The sequence below is a fragment of the Delphinus delphis genome, chromosome 5 (assembly GCF_949987515.2).
Source record: "Delphinus delphis chromosome 5, mDelDel1.2, whole genome shotgun sequence".
In the NCBI taxonomy this organism is placed as follows: domain Eukaryota; kingdom Metazoa; phylum Chordata; class Mammalia; order Artiodactyla; family Delphinidae; genus Delphinus; species Delphinus delphis.
Genome location: NC_082687.1, coordinates 137474766 through 137501259, shown reverse-complemented (window position 1 = coordinate 137501259; position 26494 = coordinate 137474766). Strand labels below are relative to the sequence as shown.

Here is a 26494-nt window from a genome sequence, read left to right as displayed (position 1 = left end):
TGCCAGTTTCTATAGTAGTGCTTTAGTAGCTAAAACTCAAAATCTGTTGTTTATCAAAATAGAAATTTACTTCTCACTCAGCCCCTCCCACACACCCCTTTTCCTGCTCTGTTCTCCCCTCAGCACTTCTTTCTAATACACTGTGCATTTTACTTATTCATTTTGTTTGTCTTTTTCCTTCATTGGACTGTACACTCCAAGAGGGTAGCTCTTTTTGCGTATTTTCTTACCAAGAACAGTGCTAGCCTGGCATATTTTAGGTACCCAAAATATTTGAATTGATGAATAAATAAATGAATGAACAAAGCAATGGATAAATCCGGAATTAAGGATTAAAAAGATGGCATAGTCGGTCTGAAGTTTTTTCACCCTCAGATCTTTGTGCTTTTATCATTTTATTTTACTTTTGTTTTCTTCCTGTGTCCACTTAAAGTATTTGGTCTGTTTTCCATTTTCTAATGGAAGGCTGTTTAGCTTACTGATACCCATTTTGTTCCCTGCTCACTTCCAGTCAGCATTCTTGAGTCTCCCCCGGCTAGCGCATTTTCTTTGCTTCTTGAAGTTTGCCGTCTCTTCTTCCTGTTTCCAGTCCTGCTCTTGTGTTTTGGCCTGACTGTGCCTTTGGGAGAAGGGTTGCTGTTGCTCATCCTGGTTTTGGAGGCAGAAGCGAAATTGCCTGTCATTTCCCATAACTAGTCTTGCCACGAGGGGAGTCTCATTTCCTGACTTCCCAGTTTGTCCTGGATAATGGATCAACACACGAGGCTTTCTCTCCTCATCAAAAAAGTGACACCAGGGACCACAGAGGTATAATGTTGACCTATGTTTGTAGACGTAAACCTTCTGTTGCTATTGTACAGTTGGCCTCTTTGCTCAAGCTGGTTAAAATTGCTGAACTTTTTAAACTAATGAGATGTAATTTACACCTAGTAAAACTCACTCATTTTAAGTGTATATAGTTCACTGAGTTTTGACAGATTTATACAGTTGTGTAAACACCACTACCACGGCTAAGATACAGAACCCCCAGGTGTTCCCTTGTTCACCTCGGTAGGCAGCCCTTCCCCTCCTCCCAACCCCTCGTAATAACCACGGACGTGATTTTTGTCCCCGTGGATTTGCTTTTTCTGGGGTGTCCCGTAGACTTCTTGGTGTTGTGCTTTGAGAGTTGTGCATCAGTCGTTTGTTCCTTTTTATTGCTGAATAACTTGCAGAGATATACCACAGTTTGTTTACCTGTTCACTGTTGATGGACGTTTCTGTTGTTTCCAGATTTGGGCTGTTCTTTGCGTCAAGCTGTTGTGAACGTCCTTGCACATGTCTTTCCGTGGACATGCTTTGTCCGTGTCACGTTTGGTTGAGAACTGCGCGTCTGTGCTTGTGAAGAGGGTCTGCCCATGGAGGCTCATTAAAGTCTTCTTGTCTTTTGTGTCTTTCAGGGCCTCGTAAAGTGAGTTGAGATGTGTTCCTGCTCCTCTTTTCTGGAAGAGTTTGTGTAGTGTTGGTGTTGCTTCTCCCTTCAGTGTTGTTGCTCCTCGCTCTCGCTGGGGGCAGTGCCAGGCAGCACGTGCAGACGCAGGGGGCCCGCTCGGCCAGTCTGACGGGCCCTGGGGCTGCTGTGGCTCGTCTCCCTGGCGGCTGCTGCCCCCTGTGCTTGTGCGGGCCGCGGGGTCTCTCTCCACACTCTGCCCGCGCCGTGTGCCGGCGGCGAGAGCCTCCTGCCTGGTGCTTCCTCGGTTCCCCTGTCCGGCCTGAGCCTTGGGCAGTCCTGTGCCCGGGCTTCGGGGTGCAGCTTTCCTGGTGATGCTGCCCCTGCCGCGTGGCAGCCAGACTCTGCCTGCATCTGTAGGGGCCTCGGGGTGTGGCCTGTGCTCGTGTCCATGTGGGTCCTGGGCCTGTCTCCTGGAGGGCTCGGTCCCCTCTTCTCGGAGGATCAGCCTGGGCCTCGGGTGCAGACCGCCCACCACCTCAGCAGTGAAGGCTTCTGCTGGCTCCCAGAGAAGGGCCCGGCCTGGCAAGTCCCACCGGCCACACCCAACCTTTAAGGACTTGTCACATGCTGCGCTGTGGCCTCCGACCCACTCATGGCTGCCTGCCTTCCTCGCCTTGTCCCCAGGTGGCCTGTCACACTTGTCCCGTTCAGCCGGTCCTTTGTGCTCTCTGGTGGGCCCAGAGTTACGAGTTTGTGTGTGTCCCGCTGTCTCTGATCTTCAGATGCAGAGATGGAGCACTCCCTTCCTTCTCCTCTCTTCCCAAACAACCCCCACCCACTTGGCCCTGCTGGGCTGATCACCCCTGTGGCCGAGGGAAGTTGCCTCCCAGGTGCCCACCCCTGTCCATCCTCTGTTGCTTTTGCTGTTCATTCCCTCTCTTTGCTCCCGTCCGGCTCGCGCCCAGCAGAGTGCAGATGCTCTAGCGTCGTCTGCCTGTGGCCTCGCGCCTCCTGCTGTCAGCCTCCTCCTGTTCCCTTCACAGACAGGCATGTCTCTGGGTAACTTTTAAACTTTTGGTTCAGTTTCTTTAAGTGATAAGAGATTTTCCATTGCTCTTCGAGTTAGTCGTGGTAAGTTACATCCTTAGCAATTGTCGTTTGGGGCGTGAAGCGGTGTGTGGGTGGCCTGTTCTCAGCTCCTGCCGCACCTGTAGGTACAGCGCTTTCCATTCCTCATAGCTGTGCTTTTTCTTTCTCTTTTTTTAACCACTCTTTCTAGAAGTGTGTTGATTTCGTCTTTTCAAAGAACTTTTTTTTAATTTTTAGAATCTCTTTCACTTTGTCTATTTCATTAATTACTACTCTGTGTGTGTGCGTGCGTGCGCGTGTGCGTGCGCGCACACGGCAGTATTTGGTTAACGCTGTGGTGCCTCTGATAGAAGTTCCGGGGCACAGAGAGAGTGGTGCAGAGTCCATCCCTCTACCTTGTCTCCTCACCATTCTCTCTGTCTTCCCAGAGGCTCGCTTGTGGGCAGATTCTTGTTTATCCCTCCACAGATGTTCTGTTCTGTTCAGTGTGCTGAAAGGTAGTGATGGCAAGCACCACAGGGTCCCGAATTACAGACAGACGCTGTCAGTAAGTTGAGACATGTGGTTCTCCCAGTTTCTTGTTCTTGGGAGCAGGGTACAGATGCCGTGACAAGGTGGGGTGCGTGTCAGTGTGGGGGGCTCTCCATTTTCTAGGCCTCTTCTCAGGGCTGCTGACAAGTGTCTGGGGAGCCTGAGCTTGGTACCAGCTGCCTTGGGAGCTGCATTCTTGTACTTATCTCACCCCAGAGACCTGGCGGGAACCTGGCCTTGCTCAGCCCGCCTGCTGGGGGGCGGATGGGAGACAGCCCAGTGCCACTCACTGATTGCCAGGTGACCTTCACCACACAGCCCTGCTGAGGCCACCACAGGTCTCGTCTCTTCTTTCTCTGTGGCCACTCTTCTGTCTCTCTACCTGCAGTTCTTCTCATCAGTTTTTCTTACTCTGCCCTGATGTGTGCTGGAAACCTCTAATTACTGCTCTAGATTTTGAATTGCTAGTTGTATTGGCTCAATTTTAAGTGTTATCCAATTTTGATTATTTCTGTTTTTAACCATAAATTGTTTTGAAGTATCTGTAAATATCCAAACATATATCTCTCGGATCACCTTTAATCATATTGACTTTTAATTTAATGCTGTTACAGTTGGAGATCATGGCATGTATTACAGTGACCCCTTATCAGTCAGTTACACTAGTATGTGGTTAGGTTTTTATAAAAGTTCCATGTGTGCTTGAAAATGTTTTCTCAGCGTTTAGATAGAGGACTCTGTGTACTCCCATTAGATCAACCCCTTGTTAATTGTGTTCTTAGATCCTTTTGTGTTCTTAACTAATTTTGTTGTGCTTAATCCGCTGATTTCTGAGTAAGGTCAGTTAACACCTCCCACTGTGCGTGTGTACTTGTCCCTTTTTCTTGTAAATGTTTCCATTTTTGGTCTCTAGGTTTTAAGGCTGTGCTGGATGAATACAGGTTGATTGATTAAATCTCAGTACATTGTTCCTTTGGTTGTGGCGGCCCCTCCTCAGGGCTTTTTGTTTACTGTTTGTGCAGGTCGCTGAGCTCTCTCCCTCCCTCCCTTCCTCTCCTTTTCGTAGCCTCTTGTTCTCATTTGCTCTGTGTTGCATCTTGTAAGTGTCCTTGTGCAGTCAGCATAGAAGTATACTCAATTTGGTCTCCTTTGAGAAGCCATTTATTTATTTTTTTATTGAGGTAAAGTTGATACACAGTAAGTTTCAGGTGTACAACATAGTGACTCACAATTCCTAAAGTTTATACTCCATTTATAGTTAGTATAAAATATTGGCTGTATTCCCTGTGCTATACAATATATCCTTATATCCCTGTTGCTTATCTATTTTATACATAGTAGTTTGTATCTTTTAAATCCCTGCCCCTACCTTGCCCCTCCCCCTTCCCTCTCCACACTGACAGCTACTAGTTTGTTCTCTATATGCGCGTCTGTTTCTCTGTTCTGTTATATTCGGTAGTTTTATTTTTCAGTTCCACGTGTAAGTGATAACATGCAGCATTTGTCATTCTCTGACTTATTTCCCTCAGCGTAATGCCCTCCAAGTCCATCCATGTTGTTGCAAATGCAAAATTTCTTTTTTTTAATGGCTGGGTAGCATTCCATTGTATACGTGTATATCTATGTACCGCACGCTCTTTATCCAGTATCTGTCGATGGACACTTAGGCTGCTTCCTTGTCTTGGCTGTTGTAAACAGTGCTGCAGTGAACATTGGGGTGCATGTGTCTTTTCAAATTAGTGTTTTCATTTTCTTCAGCTGTCTACCCAGATTGTATGTAGTTCTATTTTTTGTTTTTTGAGGAACCTCCACGTTGTTTCCCACAGAGACTGCACCAGTTTGCATTCGCACCAGCAGTGCACAAGACTGCCCTTTTCTCCACAACCTCACCAGTGGTTGTTATTTGTGGCCTTTTTGAGAATAGCCATTCTGACAGGTGTGACGTGATACCTCATTGTGGTTTTGATTTGCATTTGAGAAGCTACTTCTTCTTCTGATTCTTTTTTTTTAATTTAAGTTATTCATTGACTTATTTGGCTGTGCTGGGTCTTCGTTGCTGTGTATGGTGTCTTTAGTCTTTAGTGTGCGGCACGAAGCTACTTTTTTTTTTTTTTTTTTTTTTTTTGCAGTACGCGGGCCTCTCACTGCTGTGGCCTCTCCCGTTGCGGAGCACAGGCTCCGGACACACAGGCTCAGCGGCCATGGCTCACGGGCCCAGCCGCTCCGCGGCATGTGGGATCTTCCCGAACCGGGGCACGAACCCGCGTCCCCTGCATCGGCAGGCGGACTCTCAACCACTGCGCCACCAGGGAAGCCCCGAGAAGCTACTTCTTAATGGTGAAATTAATCTTTGTCACTTCCTGTGATTGCTGATCTGTTTGGGTTTATTTCTGCTACGGTGCAGGTCACAAGTCAAGCACTGCCCTTCACCTAGATCCTCTCTGTGTCTCTCCCGCCCCCCCCACCTCTCCGCAGAGTTCGCAGTCTTTCCAGCTCCTCTTTCTTAGTTACAGCACCCACACCTCCGTCCCTAAGCAGTGTTGTTCTGTTCTTCTGGTGTTCTGAACTTTTTACAGGTATCATGCAGTATGCATTATTTTGTGTCTGATTTATTTTGTTCGGCATTATGTTTGAGATTCATAAATGTTGTAGTTTTTTCATTTTCATTACTATATACTCTTCACCTTTGTGAACTTATACTACATTTTGGTTGTTTTCCAAATTTTCCTATCACGAACGATGCTCTTGGAGCACACGTTCACACATTCTGTTGTATATACATGTAGGAAAGGAATTGCAGAGTCATGGGGTTAAGATTAATAGCATATTTTTTAATGAAAACTATTTTCCAAAACAAAAATAGTAAGTAGAATAGCACTGTTTTGCAAATCTTCTTAATGTTTGGGTAATAGAAGACAGCTGAATTCTCATACCTGCTTCTGTGTTCATTCTGGGTGATAGGTTGTTTTGACTGAAGTTATATGAAGAAAATATTTTAATGGCTTCTTCAGATAACTGGATATTCTTTGATACCACACCAAACCATGACAGGTAATAGTTTCCTAATGGTTAGCTGTAATGTAGAATCTGAAATGATATCAGAGAATTTTTCCTACACTGTTAAACTGAAATCCATTGTCTATCTTGCACTCTCAATGAACCTCTTACCCACACATGATTCTGCACCACACATTGGTCATTTGTAAAATAGCTGTTTACTGAGTAAGGGAGGTCTTTGAGATAGTGACACCTTACATTATTCAGGTTGTTGTTTTATTAAAGTCACATTTGTCACTGCCACCACCGATCTCATCAGAAAGGTCTCTAAATGTGGATAAGTGTTCAAGTCCACAGTGATGGATACAAGTTTTCCAAACTTCCAATTTTTGCTTGAAAGCTCAGATTTTATGATTGGCCACAAGTAGCATCAGCTGTTTTCCTTGAAGGGACAGGCTTATTTCATTCATTTTTGAGAAGATGTCTGACAGTATCCAAGTCTGAATAAACATAGATTGGTCTGTCAGGCATTCTTTCAAGTAAAATTGATGTTTCATGGACGGAGTGGCTCATTCAGCTCACAGCGCACAGTGCTTTTCTCTGGAATATTGCAGAAATGCTTTATGCAGACTTCCCGTTTCATCACATTGAATATTCAAAAGCCATGTGCTTAAAGGTTGAGATTTAATACAGTTCATGATTTTGCAGCATCTCGGACACTCTTAAGTGGCACTGGCCTTTTTTTAACTAAGCACGTGGTGGTGAAGAACACAGTGGCTACTAAGTCTACTTTGCTGTGTATATTGTGGTAATTACTGTAGCTCTGTAACAAATGTATTCAGAGAGAAAGCCCTCTTACCTTGTACTCATCAAAAATGTCTTGGTTATTCTTGGTTCCTTACATTTCTGTATAAATGATAATTGTCTTCTCAATTCCTCCCCCCCCCAAAAAAAAACCCTGTTAAGATTTGACCAGGATTGCACTGACTGTAAGTCAGTAGGAGAAGAATTAACTTCTTATGAATACTGAGTTTTCTAATCCCGTAAGTATGGGGTCTTTCTCCATTTATAAGTGTTTCATATTTTTCTGTATTATGCCATTGCACCTTTTATTTATTTGTTTATTTGGCTATACCAGGTCTTAGTTGCCACCTGCAGGATCTTCTTTGCGGCATGTGGGATCTAGTTCCCTGACCAGGGATCAAACCCAGGCCCCCTGCATTGGGAGCACGGAGTCCTACCTACTGGACCACCAGGGAGGTCCCCCATTGCACCTTTTTAAAAAAATCATTTACCTATACATACTTTTATTTATACTATTTATTTATTTATTTAAAATTTATTTATTAGCTTATATTCATTTTTGGTTGCGTTGGGTCTTCATTGCTGTGTGTGGGCTTTCTCTAGCTGCGGTGAGTGGGGGCAACTCTTCGTTGCGGTGCGCAGGCTTCTCATTGCAGTGGCTTCTCTTGTTGCAGAGCATGGGCTCTAGGCACGCGGGCTTCAGTAGTTGTGGCACACAGGCTCAGTAGTTGTGGCCCACGGGCTCTAGAGCGCAGGCTCAGTAGCTGTGGCTCATGGGCTTTGTTGCTACGCGACATGTGGGATCTTCCTGGACCAGGGCTCGAACCCATGTCTCCTGCATTAGCAGGCGGATTCTTAACCACTGCGCCACCAGGGAAGTCCCTTATTTATACTATTTAAATGATATCTTTTCATTTTTCTTCCTCTAACTTTATTGGTATAGGTGTAATTGACTTCTCTTTTTAAGTTGTTAATGGGACGTTGCTAGACACCCCCCATCTGAATATACGTTAAACAGGCCTTTTGACTTTACTTCTGTCAGTGGAATCCCAAATTTTTTTCAAGATCTGCAATTTTAGGTTACAGGCTGTTTGTCTCAGATGTCCTTTGCTGGTCGTTCATGCAACAGTCGTTAAAACAGGCGGCTTTTGGGAACTACTGTATAGCACAGGGAACTACATTCAATATCTTGTAATAAGCTATAATGGAAAAGAATCTGAAAAGGAATATATGTGTGTGTGTGTGTGTGTGTGTGTGTGTGTGTGTGTGTAACTGAATCACTTTGCTGTACACCTGAAACTAACATAACATTGTAAATCAAAACTATATACTTCAGTTTAAAAAACAAGCAAACAGATGGCTTTTACTCCTCTTCTCAACCTTGGTCCCTGGCACGATACCCAAGTCAGTGGGTGGAGGGAGCAGTGGAGTCCTGAGGAGGAGTTCTAGAGAACACCTGACAGTGGAGGTAGGGATGACTGAGCAGCAGACGGCGGAGAAGTAGAACGAAAAGCAAGGGAGTGTGACAAGCACAAGGTCGTCGTCGTTGGGTCTGGGGTTAGTTTTTTTTGACCCTACCTGAAGGTAATAAGCTGGCTTGTTCCTGTTGCATGGGTGCTGGCAGAAGACTTGAGAATCCTGAGTCAGAGACGAAGGACTTTGTTACTCGGCACAGCAGAAACATCCCGTTCTCCTCACCCCCTCCGCTCCCCAAGGCCCACATCGGTGCAGGGGGTACAGGGGGTTTGTGTCCCAGTTCAGGAGCACGGGCTGGGGGTGGTGGTGCGGGTGGGGATCTGGCCCTTTTATTGTAAGCAGTAAGCAAGCCTGCCTTTTGTCTCAGGGTCCTCAGCTGCATAAACAGCCCTGAGAAGTGGCCCGTGGGGAGTGGGCAGGGGAGACAGAGCCTTGTAGCTTTGGTACATCAGCAGGACGAGGAGAGCCTGGGAGGTCCCTGGAGGACACTCTGCCAGCAGTCCTGACAGACACTGAGAAAAGTTAGCTGCGAGAGGACACAGAGTGTTGGTGTGGCAGCAGAGAAGTGGTATCTGACCTTAGATAGGTCTGTGTTCAGTTGGAGCACAAGCCCGGCTGAACTGTGTGAACAATAACTCAGTGGAGAGGAAGCTGAGCAAGTCCAGTTAAGGGGCTGATCTTTCAGATGCTTGACTGTGAGGGGAGGAGAGGACAGACACAGCTGGAGGAGGGACTTGGAAATGTTGAAATAATGAAGAAAAGAGCTGGTAGTGGGGAGAGGTTTTTCCTCCCATTTAAATTTTATTTTTTTACTATGTGATATTTGATATATATATGAATTATGTCTACAGTATACATGTTATGAGGGATGATAAAATGAACACCAGTCAGCATTAAAAATCAGGCCCTCCCTAACACCTGTGTGCCTGTGTGCTCTTCCCTTCTCCATCTTTTGTTTCTCCCCTTCCAAGGTAAATGCTGTCCTTTTGTATTGCTCATTCCCTTACTTTATTAAACCCTTTAAAAAAAAGTTACACTGCCTATATGTGTATCTCTAAATAATAAATTATTTATTTTTGTTTGTTTTTGACCTTTATGAAAGTGTGTGCTTATGCTGTCTTCTCTGTTTATGATTCCTCATGCTGTCTGGGTAGCTGCAGTTTGTGCATTTTCCCTAATATAATTCATTCATTTTTCACATAATACAATTCACATATAATCCAATATGTTGCTATACTGTAATTTATTCATCAATAATTTTGTTGAATAGTGGAGAAAAGACAATCTTTTCAATAAATTGTTCTGAGATAATTGGATATTCGCGTGTGAAAGAATGAAACTTGACCCATATCTTAGACCACTCAAAAACATTAACTCAAAATGGATTACAGACTTAATATAGGAATAAAGCTCCTTGACATGGGTCTTAGTAGTGACTTTTTGGATTTGACACCTAAAGCACAAGCAACAAAATAAAAAATAAACAACTGGGACTACATCAAATTAAAAAGCTTCTGACAGCAAAAGAAACCATCAACAAAGTGAAAAAGAAAATCTACAGGGCTTCCCTGGTGGCGCAGTGGTTGAGAGTCCGCCTGCCGATAAGGGGGACGCAGGTTCGTGCCCCGGTCCGGGAAGATCCCACATGCCGCGGAGCGGCTGGGCCCGTGAGCCATGGCCGCTGAGCCTGCGCGTCCAGAGCCTGTGCTCCGCAACGGGAGAGGCCACAGCAGTGAAAGGCCCGCGTACCGCAAAAAAAAAAACCCCAGGGCTTCCCTGGTGGCTCAGCGGTTGAGAGTCCGCCTGCCGATGCAGGGGACACGGGTTCGTGCCCCGGTCCGGGAAGATCCCACGTGCCGCGGAGCGGCTGGGCCCGTGGGCCATGGCTGCTGAGCCTGCACGTCCGGAGCCTGTGCTCCGCAACGGGAGAGGCCACAGCAGTGAAAGGCCCGCGTATCGCAAAAAAAAAAAAAAAAAAAGAAAGAAAGAAAAAAAGAAGAAAATCTACAGAATGGGAAAAAATATTTGCAAACCATACATCTGATAAGAGGATAACATCCAAAATATTTCAAGAGCTCTATACAACTCAGCAGCAAAAAACCAAATAAGCCAGGGAAAAAATGGGCAAAGGACCCATAGACATTTCTCTAAATAATATATGTAAAAGGCCAACAGGTACATGAAAAGATGCTCAACATCACTTGTCATTAGGAAAATGCAAATCAGAACCAGGCCTGTTAGAAGGGCCGTATCATCAGCAAGACAGGAGATGACAAATGCTGGCATGAATGTGGAGAAAAGCAACCCTTGTGCGCTGTTGGTGGGATTGTAAAATGGTGGAGCCACGGTGGAGAACAGTATGGAGGATCCTCAAAGAGTTAAAAATAGAATTACCATACGCATCAGCAGGTCCACTTCTGGGAATATATACAAAGGAAGTGAAATACTAACTTGAAAAGGTACCTGCAGCACCATGTTCATAACAGCATTATGTACAGTAGCCGAGTCATGGAGACAACCTAAGTGTTCATTGTTGGATGAATGGATAAAGAAGATGTGGGGGGGTGTGTACACACATACATATAAAAACAACGGGATGTTATTTGGCCATAAAAAATGAGGAAGCCTTCCCATTAGGACAACATGGATAGACATGGACTTCGAAGGCATTCTGCTTAGTGAGGTAAGTCAGACAGAGGAAGACAAATACTGTATGATCTCACTTACATGTGAAATCTAAAAACACAAAAAACAAACCCAAAGCCAGACTTGGAGAAAAAGAAATCGGACTTGTGGTTACCAAAGGCAGAGGGTGACAGAATGGGGAATTGAAGAAGGTGGTCAACAGGTGCAAACTTCCAGTTACAAGATAAGCATGTCCCCGGGATGTGATGTACAACATGGTGACTGTAGCCGACGGTGCTGTATGACTCATAGGCAGGCTGCTGAGAGAGTGAATGCTAACAGCTCTCATCACAAGGAAAAAGGTTGTCCTCTATCTGTGTGAGAAGATGGGTGTTAGCTGAACCCATTGTGATGATCGTTTCACAATATAGGTAAATCAAACCATCATGCTGTATGCCTTAAAGTTTACAGTGATGTACATCAATTATTTTTCCATAAAACTGGGGGAAAATATTGAAGCCCAGTATCGAAAACAAAATGCCCATTAAAAAATACTACTTAAACAAATTTTGTTGGAAGATACAGAGTTGTTTTCTGGGTTTTGCAGTTATTTTAAAAAAAAGTGCCGTCGGGCATCTATATATCCATCTCTTGGTACTCGTTGGTAAGAGTTTTGTTAGGGTGTGTTTTGGTCGGGATTTTCCAGAGAAACAGAACCAACAGGAGATGGATGGGTGGATGATGGATGGATGGATAGTTAGATAGATAGGGAAAAGAAAAGAAGAGGTTTATCGTAGGGACTGGCTCAAGTGGTTATGGAGGCCAGAAGTCTCACTGTGCACATTCTGCAAAGCCGGAGGACCGGAAGCGCTGGTGTCCGAGGGCAGAAGGTGGACATCTCTCTGCCTTTCTACTCCGTTCAGACCCTCGGAGGAGTGGACGATATCCATCTTCACTGCGGAGGGCTGGCTTCGGTATTCAGCCTGCCCATTCCAGTGCTGGTCTCTCCGGAGACACCTCACAGACACCCCCAGAAGGGATGTTTTACCAGCTCTCCGGGCATCCCTGAGCCCAGGCATCACAGAGTGTTTATCTGTGGAGTGGAGTTGCTGGGTTACAGGTACTTCAGACACATTCGTAAGGCAGCCCCAGCCTCTGGAGTGAGCGCCAGCAGCACTTGAGCCCCGGTCGCCTGTGTTCTCACCTCGGCTTGGCATCAGAGAGGCAGAGCTTGAGGCTGGGGTGGGGGAGCAGTAAGGTAGACAGATGGTGCCCTCATGAGGTCCCACTAAGACAGGAGAGCCTGATTCTGGAAGAGACAGATTTGCAGGCAAGCCTGTAGAGGATGCAAGTAAGGTCGGGTGAGGAGTGTAGAAGTTGAGAAAATTGCTGCCAGAATTTTTTTATAAACTTGTTTTTGAGAGCGAGAGTGGATTGAGGGGACTGGGAAGGAGCAAGGGAGTGGGTAAGGTTTCAGTGAGAACAGTGAGCTGGCGGGGCATCCGGGTTGCTGGACAGCCTGAGGTGCTTGTTGAAGGTGGAGACATCACTGCCCATCGGCAAGGACCTTCCCCCTCAGCAGCGTCCGGTGTTGGAGAGAGAGCCAGGCAGGGCGGCTCGGCTGAACAGGCTCAGCAGAGGCCTGGCCCCAGGGTAACTGAGAGCAGAGTCACTTACCCTTTACCGCCGGCATGCGCCTCAGCCCTTCCGACCTGCTGGCACCCCCTAACCCCACGCCGAGTTTCTACTGCAGCTCCTTTGCCCTGGTTCCTGTCTCACCCATCTCGGGGTGTCTACACAGGCCTGGCACAGAGCAGGTACCTGGGAATGATTTTTGAATGAAGGACCGAGCCTTCCTTTGATTTGTATCCACAGGTAATGTTTCAGGACTTAAGAATGTTTACAGTATGCTTCCTGTACAGTAGAGTTCACACCTTGTTGGGGCTGTGGACGTGTGTTCCTGATCTGTGAGTTCTCCGACGGCTTGTATTCTGAAAATGGGGCAGGCATGCTCAGATCGTGTGGCAGGCTCTGCCCCTGACTTCCGTGGGCCTGGGTGCACTGCTTTTCAGGCTTACTGAGGCAGCAGCAGCAGTTGTCTTGATATTCACATTCTCTGCTGAAGCCAAGCAAAGACCCATCAAAGGTGTGACCCGCTCTGTGCAGGAGAAATTCAGACAGGCAAAGAGGTGGGATGGTGGAGACATTGTGCAGAGACCCACTCAGGAGAGCCTGCCTGCACTTAGTTGTCAGAACCAGGCTGTGTTGAATTTAGCAATTTGGTTTCAACGAATCATCCTTTTTTTTCTTTCTTTCTTTTTTGGCCCTGCTGTGAGGCTTGTGGGATCTTAATTTCCCTGACCAGGGATTGAACCAGCTCTCAGCAGTGAGCGTGCCGAGCGCTAACCATTGGACCACCGCCAGGGAATTCCCCCATCTGTGTCTTTAAAATAACGTTAATTTGAATTTTAATGATTTTCAGGGGGTTTTGTATTTAAGTTGTAGACCAGCTTGGTTTTTTATAGTTATAAAAAGGCCTTAAAAACATAAATTATGTTGCATTTTACATTTGTGTTTGTTTAAGCAACGAAAATAGTTTTAAGTCTGGTGTGGGGGAGTGGGAGATGGTACTCTGGAGAATTATTTTTTCTTTTATTTATTTATTATTTTATTTATTTATTTGTTTATTTATTTATGGCTGCGTTGGGTCTTTGTTGCTGTGCGCGGGCTTTCTCTAGTTGCGGCGAGCGGGGTCTACTCTTTGTTGTGGTGCGTGGGCTTCCCATTGGGGTGGCTTCTCTTGTTGCGGAGCACGGGCTCTAGGCACGCGGGCTCAGTAGTTGTGGCTCGTGGACTCTAGAGCGCAGGCTCAGTAGTTGTGGCGCACGGGCTTAGTTGCTCCGCGGCATGTGGGATCTTCCCGGACCAGGGATCAAACCCGTGTCCCCTGCATTGGGAGGTGGATTATTAACCACTGCTCCACCAGGGAAGTCCCTGTTTTTTCTTTAAAGGGGCCTGTGTAGCCCTCAGGCATCCTGCCACAAGGATGACTACTTAACAAATTAATATTCTACTTTCCTGTTTTCAGGGTTGACTGATGTATAAAGGCTTTTGGTTGTGGACATTAGCATTTGTGTCTGTGTTCACCTATATATTGTTAAAATGTAAGTCTTGCGTTTTACACTAAGTAGCCAGGTTCTCTTAATAGTTACCATGACCACAGTTCTAATCAAAGGCATGTAGTTCCAATTGAAACCAACCATTTAAGAGTTTGTTAACAGTCGTCCTTATCTCGAATGTTTGCTCTGTTGAGTCTTGGTTCATAATGCAAACATATAAAATTCCTTTGTAATGAACCTCATGAAAGTGGTTGTGCTAATAAAATGGGTCACTGCTACCACGAATTGTCAGATCAAGAGGGCAGAACTTGAGTCAGCCTCACAGAAAGATAATCTGAATGGTAGTCTTTGCCTTTTTTAGCTTAATGTAATGCTTGTAAGTCTTATCATGTTCTTGCATGTATCAGTAGTTAATGATTTCTGAGCAGTATTCCGCTGTACGGATGAACCACAGTTTATCCACTCACCAATAGAGGGACAGTGGTGTTTCCTCGTTTGGGCTATCATGAATAAAGCTGCTGGTGACATGTGAGTACAAGTCTTTGTTTGGACAGAGTTCATTTCTCTTTGGTAAATACCTAGGAGTGGAATTGCTAGGTTGTGGGTAAGTGTGTGACTAACATTATAAGGACCTCTCATGCTGTTTTCCAAAACGCTTATACTGTTTCCCAGCCGCGTATGAGACTTCTCCTTTGTATTTCCATCCTCACCAAGGTTGGATATTGATAGCCTTTAATTATGGCCAGTCTGATAATGGCTCGTAGTGTTATCTCATTATGGTTTTAAATTGCATTTTCTTAATGACTTGTTGAGCATCTTTTCATGTGCTTATTTTCTGTCTCTTTAGTGAAGTGACTGTTCAAACCTTTTGCATATTTTTAATTGGGTGGTTTGTCTTACTGTTGAGTTGCCAGAAATCTTTATATATTCTGAATACAAGCCTTTTATCAGGTATGTTTCTCAGACATTTTCTCCCAGTGTGGTTTGCCTTTTCATTACATTAACACTGTTGTTGTTGTTGTTTTTAATATTTATTTATTCATTTGTTTTGGGTGTGCTGGGTCTTGTGGCACGTGGGATCTTTGTTGCGGCATGCGGGATCCTTTAGTTGCGGCATGCGGGCTTCTTAGTTGCTGCATGCATGCGGGCTCTAGTTCCCTGACCAGGGATCGAACCCAGACCCCCTGCATTGTGAGCGTGGAGTCTTACCCACTGAACTACCAGGGAAGTCCCAATAACACTGTGTTTTGAACATCAAAAAATTTTAATTTTGGTCAAGTCCAGTTCATCAATTTTTAAATGATTTGGGCTTTTTGTGTTCTGTATAAGAAATCTTTGCTACCCAAAGTTTATAAAGATTTTTTTGCCTTGTGTTTTTTTCTAGATGTCTTACAGTTTGAGCTTCTGCGTTTGATTCTTGATCCATTTTGAGTGAAGTTTTGTATCTTTTGTGAAGTAAGGGTTGAGGTTCATCCTTGTATATGGGCATGAAGTTGTTCAAGAACTATTGTTGAAAATGCTGTTTTTCCTCATTGAAATACCTTGGCATCTCTGTCAAAAATCAGTTGATGCTGTATGTATGGGTCTACTTCTGGACTTCCACTCTACGTGTGTACCCATGCTTTTGCCAGTACCATACTGTCCTGATTCCTGAAGCTTTTTATAGTAAGTTATGAAATTAGGTAGTAAAGATCCTCAAGCTTTGTTCTTCTTAAAAAGTGTTTGGCTGTTCTAGGTCCTTTGCATTCCCATATAAAGTTTAAAATCATCTTGCCAGTTTCTACAGAAAAACCCACTGAGATTTTAACTGGCACTGTGTTGAGTCTGTAGACCAATTTGGGGAGAAATGACATCAAAGTAATATTGAGTCTCCCAGTCCATGAACATGATATGACTTTTCATTTATTTAGTTTTTAAGTTTATTCTTAGAGTAGTTTTGTAGTCTTCAATATGTAGGCTTTACAAACAGCGTATTGAAACATTTCCAAAGCATTTCATCTTTTTCTTGCTATTTTAAATAGTACTTGTAAAAAAATTTCAGTGTCCAATCATTTATTGCTAGTCTATAGAAGTGTAACTGTTTTTTGTATATTGACCTTATATCCTGTGAAGATTCATTTATTTTTAAAATCATTTATTTATTTATTTATTTGTTGACGGCATTGGGTCTTAGTTGCGGCACACGGGATCTTTTGTTGCGGCACGTGGGCTTCTCTCTAGTTGTGGCACGCGGGCTCCAGAGCGCGTGGGCTCTGTAGTCATGGCGCACGGGCTTAGTTGCAGAGTTGTAGTTTGTGGCATGCGGGCTGTCTAGTTGTGGTGCGTGGGCTCAGTAGTTGGTGGCGCCTGGGCTTCATTGCCCCGCGGCATGTGGGATCTTAGTTCTCCAACCAGGGATTGAACTTGTGTCCCCTGCATTGGAAGGCAGATTCTTAACCACTGGACCACCAGGGAAGTCCCAAGATTCATTTATTAATTCTAGTGGTCTTTTGGTAGACTCTGTAGGGTTTTCTACGTAGTTGATCACATCATCTAAAAATAATGTGTTTTTTCATTTCCAATCTGCATGTCTTTTTTTTTCTTCTTCGTTATTCCGTTGGCTGGAGCCATCAGTATGATGTTGAATAGAAGTGGTGTGAGCAGACATCCTTCCCTGTTCCCAGTGTTAAGGGGAAAGCATTTAGTTTTTCACCATTAAGTATAGATCAGGTTGAAAAAGTTTACTTCTGTTTTTAGTTTGCTGAGAGTTATCATGAATGGATATTTAATTTTGACAAATTCTCTTCCTACATCTATTAAGATGATCATAGAGCTTTTCTTTTTTAGTTTGTTAACAAAATTAATCATGGTGAATTTTGAAATGTTGAATGAACCTTGCATTCCTGGGATAATCCACGCTTGGTTATGGTGTATTATCTTTTTTATAGATTGCTGTATTGGATTTGCTACTGTTTTGCTAAAGATTATTGCATCTGTGTTCATGAAGGATATTAGTCTCTAAGTTTCTTGTCTGACAATATCTTTGTGTGGTTTTGGTGTCAGGGTAATATTTGCCTTTTAGAATGAGCTGGGAAGTATTCTCTCTTCTTTAATTTTCTGGAAAAGTTTGCATAGAATTGGTATTATTTCTGCCTTAAATGTTTGGTAGAATTCACCAGTGAAGCTCTCTTGACCTAGAATTGGCATTATTGGGAAGGTTTTGAACTGTGAGTCCAGTTTAGTTAGTAAAGATTGTCTTTCTTCATGAGTGAGCTTTGTTAATTTTTGTCTTTAAAGAAATTTGCATAATCATTTCACAGTATATGCAAGTCAAGTCGTTTTGCTGTACATTTTAAACATATACAGTGATACATGTCAGTTGTATCTCAGTAAAACTGGGGAGAGAAAGAAATTCGCCCTTTTTATGTCAAATATATTGGTGTGAAGTTGTTCAGAATATTCCCTTGTTATTTTTAAATTTATCACAGGATCTGTAGTGATTGTGTGCCCTCCCTTTCATTCCTGATATCGGTTGTTTGGGTTTTGTTTTTGTCTCTTTTTCTCCCTGATAGCCTGGCTAGAGGTTTATCATTTTCATTGATCTTTTCAATAAAAGGGAAAAGAACCACATTTTGGTTTGATTTTCCATTTTCTATTTTGTTAATTTCTGCTCTTAGGTTTATTCTTTCTTTCTTTCTACTTTATACTTAATTTATTCTTTTGTTTTTTTGTTTGTTTGTTTGTTTGTTTGTTGGTTTTTTTTGCGGTACACGGGCCTCTCACTGCTGTGGCCTCTCCCGTTGCGGAGCACAGGCTCCGGACGCGCAGGCCATGGCTCACGGGCGCAGCCGCTCCGCGGCATGTGGGATCTTCCCGGACCAGGGCACAAACCCATGTCCCCTGCATCGGCAGGCGGACTCTCAACCACTGCACCACCAGGGAAGCCCTCTTGGTTTCTTAAGGTAGAAGTTTACATCATTGATTTGAGATCTTTCTTCTTTTCTGATATGTGTTTTATTCCCGACAATTCTATCTAAGCATTCCTTTAGCTGCATCCCACAAATTTCGATATGTTGTGTTTTTCATTCTGTTCAAAATATTTTATACTTACTCTTAGCATGATTTATCCTTTGACCCATGGGTTATTTAGAAGTGTGTTTTTAAACTTCCTTATAATTTGGTGTGTTTTCTAGATATCTTTTTAAATTAAGGTATATGTATATATATGTATTTTTTAATTTGGCTGTGCCACACAGCTTGCGGGATCTTAGTTTCCCGACCAGGGATCAAACCTGGGCCCTGGCAGTGAAAGTGCTGAGTCCTAACCACTGGATCACTAGGGAGTTCCCAGAATTAAGGTATAATTGACATACAACATTCTATTAGTTGCAGGTGTACAACATAATGATTCAGTATTTGTATAGATTGCAAAATGATCACTGCAGTAAGTCTACTTAACGTCCGTCATCATACATAGTTACAAAAACAGTTTTTTTGTGTGTGATGAGGACTTTTAAGATACACTCTCTTAACACCTTTCAGATATGCAGTAGAGCATTATTAACACAGTTACCATGCTGTACATTAGATCCTCTTGACATAATTTATTTTATAAATGGAAGTTTGTACCTTTTGACCTTTTTATTACTATTATCATTGTAAGCAGAGAACGTACTTAATATGATTGAATTTTTTTTAACGTGTTGACATTTGTTTTGTGTTCAGTCTTGGTTAATGTTCCATGTGCACTTGAAAGAATTTGTGTTCTGCTGTTGTTGGGAAGAGTGTACTGTGAGTGTTAGATCAGATTGGTTGACGGTGGTGGTCACGTTGACACCCTTTCTGATGTTTCCGTCTAGTCCAGTAATTGAAAGGAGTGTTGAAATTTCCAGACGTAATTGTGGACTTTTACATTTATCCTTTTAATTCCTGCCTCACGTATTTTGAGCTCTGTTATTAGAGTGCTTACCCGTTTAGCATTGTTATTGCTTCTTGTTGAATCAGTCTCGTTGTCATTATTATTTTATCATCATCATATTCATCGTCCCCTTCACTGGTGCCAGTATTCCTTGTTCTGAAGCCAACTTTTGCTGATGCTAATACCACCCAGCTTTTTTTGGTTAGTGCTTGCATGGAATTTGTCTCCTAACCTTTATTTTCAACCTATTTGTGTCTTTGTAATCTCCTGTAGAAAACATAGTGGCTCTTGCTTTCTAATCCAGTCTGACCATCTCTGCTAACAATTGGAATATTTATTTCCATTTAATGTAATTATTGATAGTTTGGATTTAAATATACCATCTTGCTTTTTTTTCCCCCCTATTTTTCCCATCTGTTGTTTGCTGTTCTTCTTTTCCGTCTTTTCTTTTGGATTAATTGAATATTTTTCTTTCTTTCTTTCTTTCTTTTTAAGATTTGTTATTTATTTATTTTTAGCTGCATCGGGTCTTAGTTGCAGCATGCAGGATCTTCGTTGAGGCACATGGGCTTCTCTCTAGTTGTAGTGTGCAGGTTTTCTCTTCTCTAGTTGTGGCGTGCAGGCTCTAGGGCGTGTGGGCTCTATAGTTGCGGCACATGGGTTCTCTAGTGGAGGTGCGTGGCCTCAGTAGTTATGGCACGTGGGCTTAGTTGCCCCGTGGCATGTGAGATCTTAGTTCCCTGACCAGGGGTCGAACCCGCGTCCCCTGCATTTTGAGATGCATTCTTTACCCCTGGACCACCAGGAAAGTCCCCAAATATTTTTATGACCCTGTTTTACCTCCTCTTGGCTTATTACCTATATCACCTTGTTTCATAATTTTTAATGGTTCTAGAGTTTACAGTATATATCTTCAATTTTTCAGCCTCTACTTTCAAAGAATATTATGTACTTAATATGTAGTGTAAGAACCTTTCAATATTGTACTCAGAGCACCACCGTTTTTTGTGTTAGTGTAGTCATATATTTTTTGCATATCTCTTGTAAACTTTACCATAGATTTTTATTATTTTTGCTTTAAATAGTTAACTTGCTTTTTTCATATCTCTGTATAGACTCTATACATATTTTAATGGCTGCAGAGTATTCCATCATTCTGATCATAGTTTGCTTAGTCTCTCTCTTATTTTTGAGGTAGAGTTGATTTACAGTGTTGTGTTAGTTTCTCGTGTACAGCAAAGGTGAGTCAGTTATACATACATATTCTTTTTTCATATTCTTTTCCATTATGGTTTATTGCAGGATATTGAATATAGTTCCCTGTGCTATGCAGTAGGACCTTGTTTTTTATCTATTTTATATATAGTAGTTTGTATCCACTAATCCCAAACTCCTAATTTATCCCTCTCCCCACCCACCCCACCCCCCCAGGTTAGTTATCTTTTTAAAAGAGTTTACAAATGAGAGGGGTCTTTGGCCCACATCTTCATCATGTGTAGCCCCACATCTCCACTTGGGGCCATTTAACTGGAACTGCCTTTAACATTTCTTGTCCTGCAGGGAAGCCTCTGTTTGTCTGACTGAGAGCTTTTATTTTGCCCTCATTTTTAACTGTTACTTTCGTTCAGAATTCTAGGCTGTAGGTCAAGTCTTTGCTGCCCAACCTGTTTCTAATGCGAAGTGGCGTTGTTGTTCTTCTCTTTGCTCCTGTAGACCGAAGGGGTGATTTCCTCTGCCTGCTTCTCAGCTGTGTACTTCTCACTGGTGTTTAACAGTTTTGCTCTGTGTGACTTGGTTGTTAGCTTTGGTTTACTGTGCTTGGGATTGCAGGAGCTTTTAAGATATGTTAGCTTACAGTTTCATCAAATTTGGGAAATCCTCAATGATTTAGCCCCTTTTTTCCTGGGACACAATTACCTGTGTGTTAGACATCTTGATTTTGTCTTACAAATGCTTTGTTTTTCTCAATCCTGTTTCTCGCTGTGCTTCATTTTGGATATTTATTTGTATTACTTGTCTTCAGGTTTATTGATATTCCGCTGGGTGTAATCTGCTCTTAAGTCTATCTCATGTATTTTTTCTTTCAAGATACTTTTTATTTTTCATCTCCAGAAGTTCCATTTGCGTATTTTTGCATCTTTGGTCTCTCAGCTCACCATGTTTGTTTTCCTCTGCTTTCATGAGCATATGGAGTTTATTCATAGTCTCCAGTTCCAGGTCCTTGTCTGTTGGTCGCATCGTCTCTGTCATTTGGGGTCTGTTTCTGTGGATTGGTTCCCCTCCTGGTTATGTGTTGTACTTTCCTGCCTCTTGGCTTTGTTATTCGATGCTGGACGTTGTATATTTCACATTGTTGAAGTGTTGGATTTTGTGTTGTATTCTTTTAAACTGTGTTGGACTTGGGCATAACACAGTAACTGAAGTTAAATGTAAGATGTGCACCGTGAGGTGACACGTTTAAGGATTTACCATATGGTAGCCACGCGCCCTGTTTTGAAAGGTCTGAAGCTTCCTCCCATGTCAGTAGGAAAGGTTTTTCAGGTTCTTGGCCGCTGCTCCGAGTCTGCCCAGGGTACCAGGCAGCGTCGCTGGTGCTCGTGTGCAGTGGCAGGAGGGTCAGAACGGGTCCTGCTCTCACGGAACTGATCTTCTTGTGGTGAAGACAGGTCTAAAACAGGAAAACCCCAGGAATTCAGATAGCAGTTTGTGATGTCAGACATTAGCCAGGGTGACCAAGGTCAGGAGGCGGCAGCACACCACGGATGTGAACAGGGTCACTTGAATGTGGAGGGTGGTGAGCTAGTGACGGGAGACCCATGCCCAGACCCGAGAAGGGAGCTCTAAGGATACAGTCGTGGTGCATCCAGGGAGCAGCCACTCGGGGTCAGGGGAGGGCTCGAGGACACGCTTGGAGCAGAGGGGCTGCTGGGAGGCTGGAGCAGCGGCCGGCGGGCTCGCCGGAGCAGGGGCTGCACCTGGTCCCTCGGCCTCCGAGTGGTAGGAGTGGGCCACTGCAGCCGGGGACCAGGAGGGAGGCCTCTGCCGAAGAGGCCAGGTGCCGACCACAGCAGAGGAGCAGTGTTTGCAGGGCAGAAGGTGGTGGGTTTGGAGCTGAGACGCAAGAATTGAGAACTGGTTCAGCCAGCCCCCCTGAGTAGGTATCTTTTAGCTGAGGCGTGATTGATGGAGAGAATTCTTCTTTTGTCGGAAGCCATTCAAAGGCTTAGTAGATTAGCCCTCTGGGTGAAGGGAGCAAGTGCAGTGAAATAAAAGCAGACGTTGGTCCTGGCCAACCTTGAAGACAGCGGGAAGACATGAGAGTCTGTTCAGATGGTGTGGGCGGGTCTTTGCAGGGATCTGTGTGGTCTCATTCGTGCGTTAAACACCACTCTGGCCGCTGCTTGGAGAACGGACCCTCGGTGTGCAAGGCGGCTGTAGCACTGTGGTATCCAGGCCTGGGGTGGGTGACAGTGGCCTCGGCTGGGCTGGACACGTGGGTGGGGTGGAGTGTGGGTGCGTGGGGGGTGGAGGTAGGGCGCGCGGCCTCGCTGCTCTCGGGGAGCAGCCTGCTTCCTCCACCACCGCCTCAGACCCGTCTCGTCTGACCGCCCGTTCCTGCCCCTCGCTGACTTGTCCGTCAGACCCGTGGCCTCTCCAGGCACAGTTAGAATCCGCATTGTCTCATTGTCAGGAATGCATGTCCCATCTGCAGAAAACACAAGTGTCTCATCTGGTTCAGAGCTTCTCCCCCAGCTTCCATGAGTGACGTCGGCGTCACCCAAGGGCATGTTGCGGGGCTGGAGGGCAGCGGTGCCTGTCCTGCGGCCTTCCCCTTGCCACCCCCGCCCCCCACTCTTCCGTTCTTTGCTGGTCTCCCTGTGGTCCCCTCTGGTGCCCAGGCCCTGCGGTCCTCACAGGTCGTCCATGGCAGGTGGCTCTTGCCCATAGGAGGCCCTGTCGAGGTTTTCCTAGGCCTCAGTCGAGCCCTTGCACTGACTGCCTGCTGGGGACTGTGTGACACCCCCGTCCCCGCTCTGCCCCCGGTGTAACTCCGGGGTCCGCTCACCCAGCAGGAACGTTTTCGGGCTGGGGGTGTTCTTTAATGATGGCGCAAGCCCTACCCGCAGCTTGGGAGTGGCTCCCCTGCTCCCAGCCCCTCCACTGGAGGACTTTCTTGCGCTTCATCCAGCAGTGGATGGGGTGGGGCCGCAGGCGGGGGCGTTGGCACCCAGCTGAGGGCTGAGCCGGGCTTGTCTCAGAGCCTTTGCACTTGACCTGACGGTGACGGGAGGAGGAGCGATGCTGTCCTCCCTTCAGGAGCCTTTCCTGTGACTTGGCCCTTCTCTTCAGGCCACTGGGGCGCTGGCCGGAGCTGGCTGCCCTGCTCACGAGCCCTGGGGGGACGTGCAAGCACCTTCCTGCACTGTGTGTGGGTCCTCAGCCCTAAACCTGGAGCCTGCGTCCCCGAGGGACCAGGTGGCGGCTGTGCGGGTCGTGGGACCATGTTCTTAGGCAGGGGGAGGTGAGGGGTCGTGATCTCCATGGCGGCCGCGGGGTGGCAGGGTCTGAGCCCACCTCCTCTTGGACGTTGTGGGGCAGAGGCTCAGGTTTCTGCCGAGCGGCGTCCCCCGGGATGGTGGTTGCAGGTACCAGTTAGGGCACTGGGAGTAGAATCGCTCTTTTTTAATGTGTGAAGGAGATTCATGGACCGTCCTCGTGGGGTTATGATGTGACTATCAGAAGGTAGAAAAATAATCGGTTCCAGACAAAATTCTTGGGTGTCAGAGAGAAAGTTTCCTATGTAGTGTCGGCTGAAATATTTTCTTTTTGATGTGTAGGTTTTCCATTTTTTCTAAAAGGCATTGTCCTGAATACTTAGTAACGAATTTGGGCCGTGAGCATTACTCATAATGAGTCTGTTCTCTTTTCTCTAAAGCAGGGTCAAGACTTCCTTCTTCACTCCCCGCTCGGCAGCTCGCAGCCCGAGGCTGGTGGCGGGAGGCTCACCCTGGGCGCTCAGCCGTTACCCACAGCCGCCCCCTCGGACACCGCGTGCGCCTGCGAGGCCTGCAGCGAGCGCAGGTACGGGTATGGGGGGGCCCTCCGCCTGCGGGGGGTGGGGTCCTCCTTCATTGCTGCCCTTGACGACTGGTGGGAGGAGGCACGTCCTCACAGAGGGCGGGAGCCTCCCCGAAACAGTTAGGGTCTCAGGTCGATGGATGCCTCCGACTTGGAGGCTGGGGAGGCCGTCACTGCCGCTGCCAGAGGCCTGGGAAGAGGAGCCAGACGCGCGGGTCCTGACTGGTCTCGGGTCCCGGCTCGGCCGAGGCGGACCAGGGCCCACGGGAGCCTTTACAGCCAAGGGCCCTGGGGGCTGTGCCGGGGCTGATGGCGCCGGTCCTGTGGGCGTTTGTCCTCAGGGAGATTTCGGCAGAGGCGGAGCGGGAACCTCAGCAGCTGCAGAACTACTGGTCGGAAGTGCGCTACACAGTCCGCTGCATCTACCGGCAGGCGGGCACCCCGCTGGCGGACGACCAGGACCAGTCTCTGGTGCCCGACAAGGAGGGGGTGAAGGAGCTCGTGGACAGGTGCGTGTTGCCCAGGCGCGGCCCTCCCCCACCAGCCGCCCACCCGGGCTTCCCCTCTGCTCGGGGGGACTCCCTTCTCGGGGTTGGGAGAGCTTGTCCCGCGAGCTCGGCCCCGGGCACGTGGCAGGCCTGCAGCAGACGGGCTGGGTGAACTCTCAGATTCTCATTCTGATGGAAGGCTTATTACCTGTGTAATGAAAGCGAACGTACTTGTCTCCTTCCTTAGTGTTGAGGCTGACAGTAAGACTCCTTCTGGGCACTTGCTGTGCCCGCGATGGCGCTGAGCACTTTCTCAGGCACTCCTGCTCTATTGCCCCGCGGAGGAGAGGCAGTTATGCCGCTTAGGAGATGAGGAAACCCAGGCCCCGTGAGGTCCGGTGGCGGATGGAGAGCCATTTGTCACAGGCCGGTTCACACAGGTGCTCCTCACTGGGCGGGACTCCCGGCAGGGCGCTCGCGCAGGCGGGGACCTTGTGCTCAGTGACAGCACAGAGTTTGAAGTGGGTGTAATTTTTATTCTTCCTTAGAGTTTGTACCATTTGTTTCCTCTGTTTGGAGATGTTCCCAATAAAAGCAGTAAATTTGAGCGAGACGTTCCATGAACTGATTCTCATTTTGGTCCTTTTTTCATGTTTTGAATGCAGCCCCTTTGGGGTTCTGTAACCTCTTGTTCGCTGTACTGTAGAGTTCCTCCTGGAGATGGGGGTGGTGACTGGCTATGGGCTGTATTAACTAGTTAGTGATTCGGCCGGTGTGTCTAGGGTTTGACTACGTGAAACGGCTCTGGGTGGTGTGTGCCTTTTTTAGAAGTTAGCTTTCCTAGTGAATATTAGGAACGCACATATAACCTGCATGTCACACTCGGAGCTTCACAGCTTGTGAATGCTTCGGAAGAGGCCAGAGTAAAATCAGAGACGGTTGGAAGGAAATGCTCAGTAAACGATTGTTCAGATGGGACGTTACGGCAGAGAGGTTTGGGAAACAGCAGTATTCTAGTAACGAAACACACCGTTAAGAATGGAAACATTCCACGCCGCCATTTGAGGTCCAGGTATATATATGTCGCGTGTTTTCCACATGTTTTCCACGTCCTACGCTTTTCCTCGTCTCCATGTCTAAGGACCCTTCTCTTGTCTGAACGCCAGCACACACCGGGAAGGGCCGTCTGTAAAGGCCGTGTCTAGGACCTGACAGCTGGCGGCGATTCTCCTTTGCCCCTTTCCGTGGCCCTTGGCATCCTGCCGCTCTGCCTCCCCCTCCCACCGCCCCCCATTTCCGCACATCATCACTGCGTTCAGCCACACTGGCTCTCGTGCCGTCCTCCACAGACCTGCTGGTTTCTTCTCTTCGCTCGGTCTGGAATGTTCTTCCTTGCTCAGGGTTCTTTTTCCTCCCTTCCATCCTTCACTTTAGACTTCAGAGTCACCATCTCAAAGAGACCACCTGACCTAAACTCCGAGGGGCCTCCCGCATCATTCTTTCTCAACCCTTCCCTTCTTTTTGATCGTGTTACTGCCGCCACTGCCTGGAATTACGCTCTGTATGTGTGTGCTCCGAGCACCCAGCGGCCTGAGAGTTTGTCCTCCTGGCGTCTTCCTGCTGTGGCTTTGACACAGCCGCCTGGGCCCAGTGCTTGTTGGACGCACAGCTGGGTGAGCTTCCACAGCATCTTCATCTTCCTGCCCCTCGGCCATAGCGCTTTTTACAAGTCTACTTGCAAAAGTACCATGTGGTCAAGTCATTAAATTTATAAGATACAGAAATGGACAAAGAAATAAAATGCAACGCATGTCTAATTCCAGCAGGCGAAGAGAACCAAGAAGGAGGCATCCAGTCTCCTTGTAAGTTCGATTGTCCCTGTGTCATTTTGAGTCTTCTGTGACTTTCCTTTAAGAGATGAAATACCTTCTGTTTCAGAGAACAGTTGCTGTACTGG

At 46.0% G+C, this 26494-nt stretch overlaps 1 protein-coding gene across 3 annotated transcripts in view; it reads left to right on the top strand.

Annotated features, from left to right (window-relative positions):
• The window catches only part of FAM193A (family with sequence similarity 193 member A), a 174113-nt gene that overhangs the window by 74508 nt on the left and 73111 nt on the right, over positions 1 to 26494 (top strand). For 2 of the 3 annotated variants that reach the window (XM_060013079.1, XM_060013077.1), the window contains exons 3-4: positions 23907 to 24052; positions 24391 to 24558. In XM_060013079.1, coding sequence (XP_059869062.1) covers positions 23907 to 24052; positions 24391 to 24558 — 314 coding nt within the window. The remainder of the gene's footprint in view (positions 1 to 23906; positions 24053 to 24390; positions 24559 to 26494) is intronic. The other variant, XM_060013078.1, reaches the window with a different exon arrangement.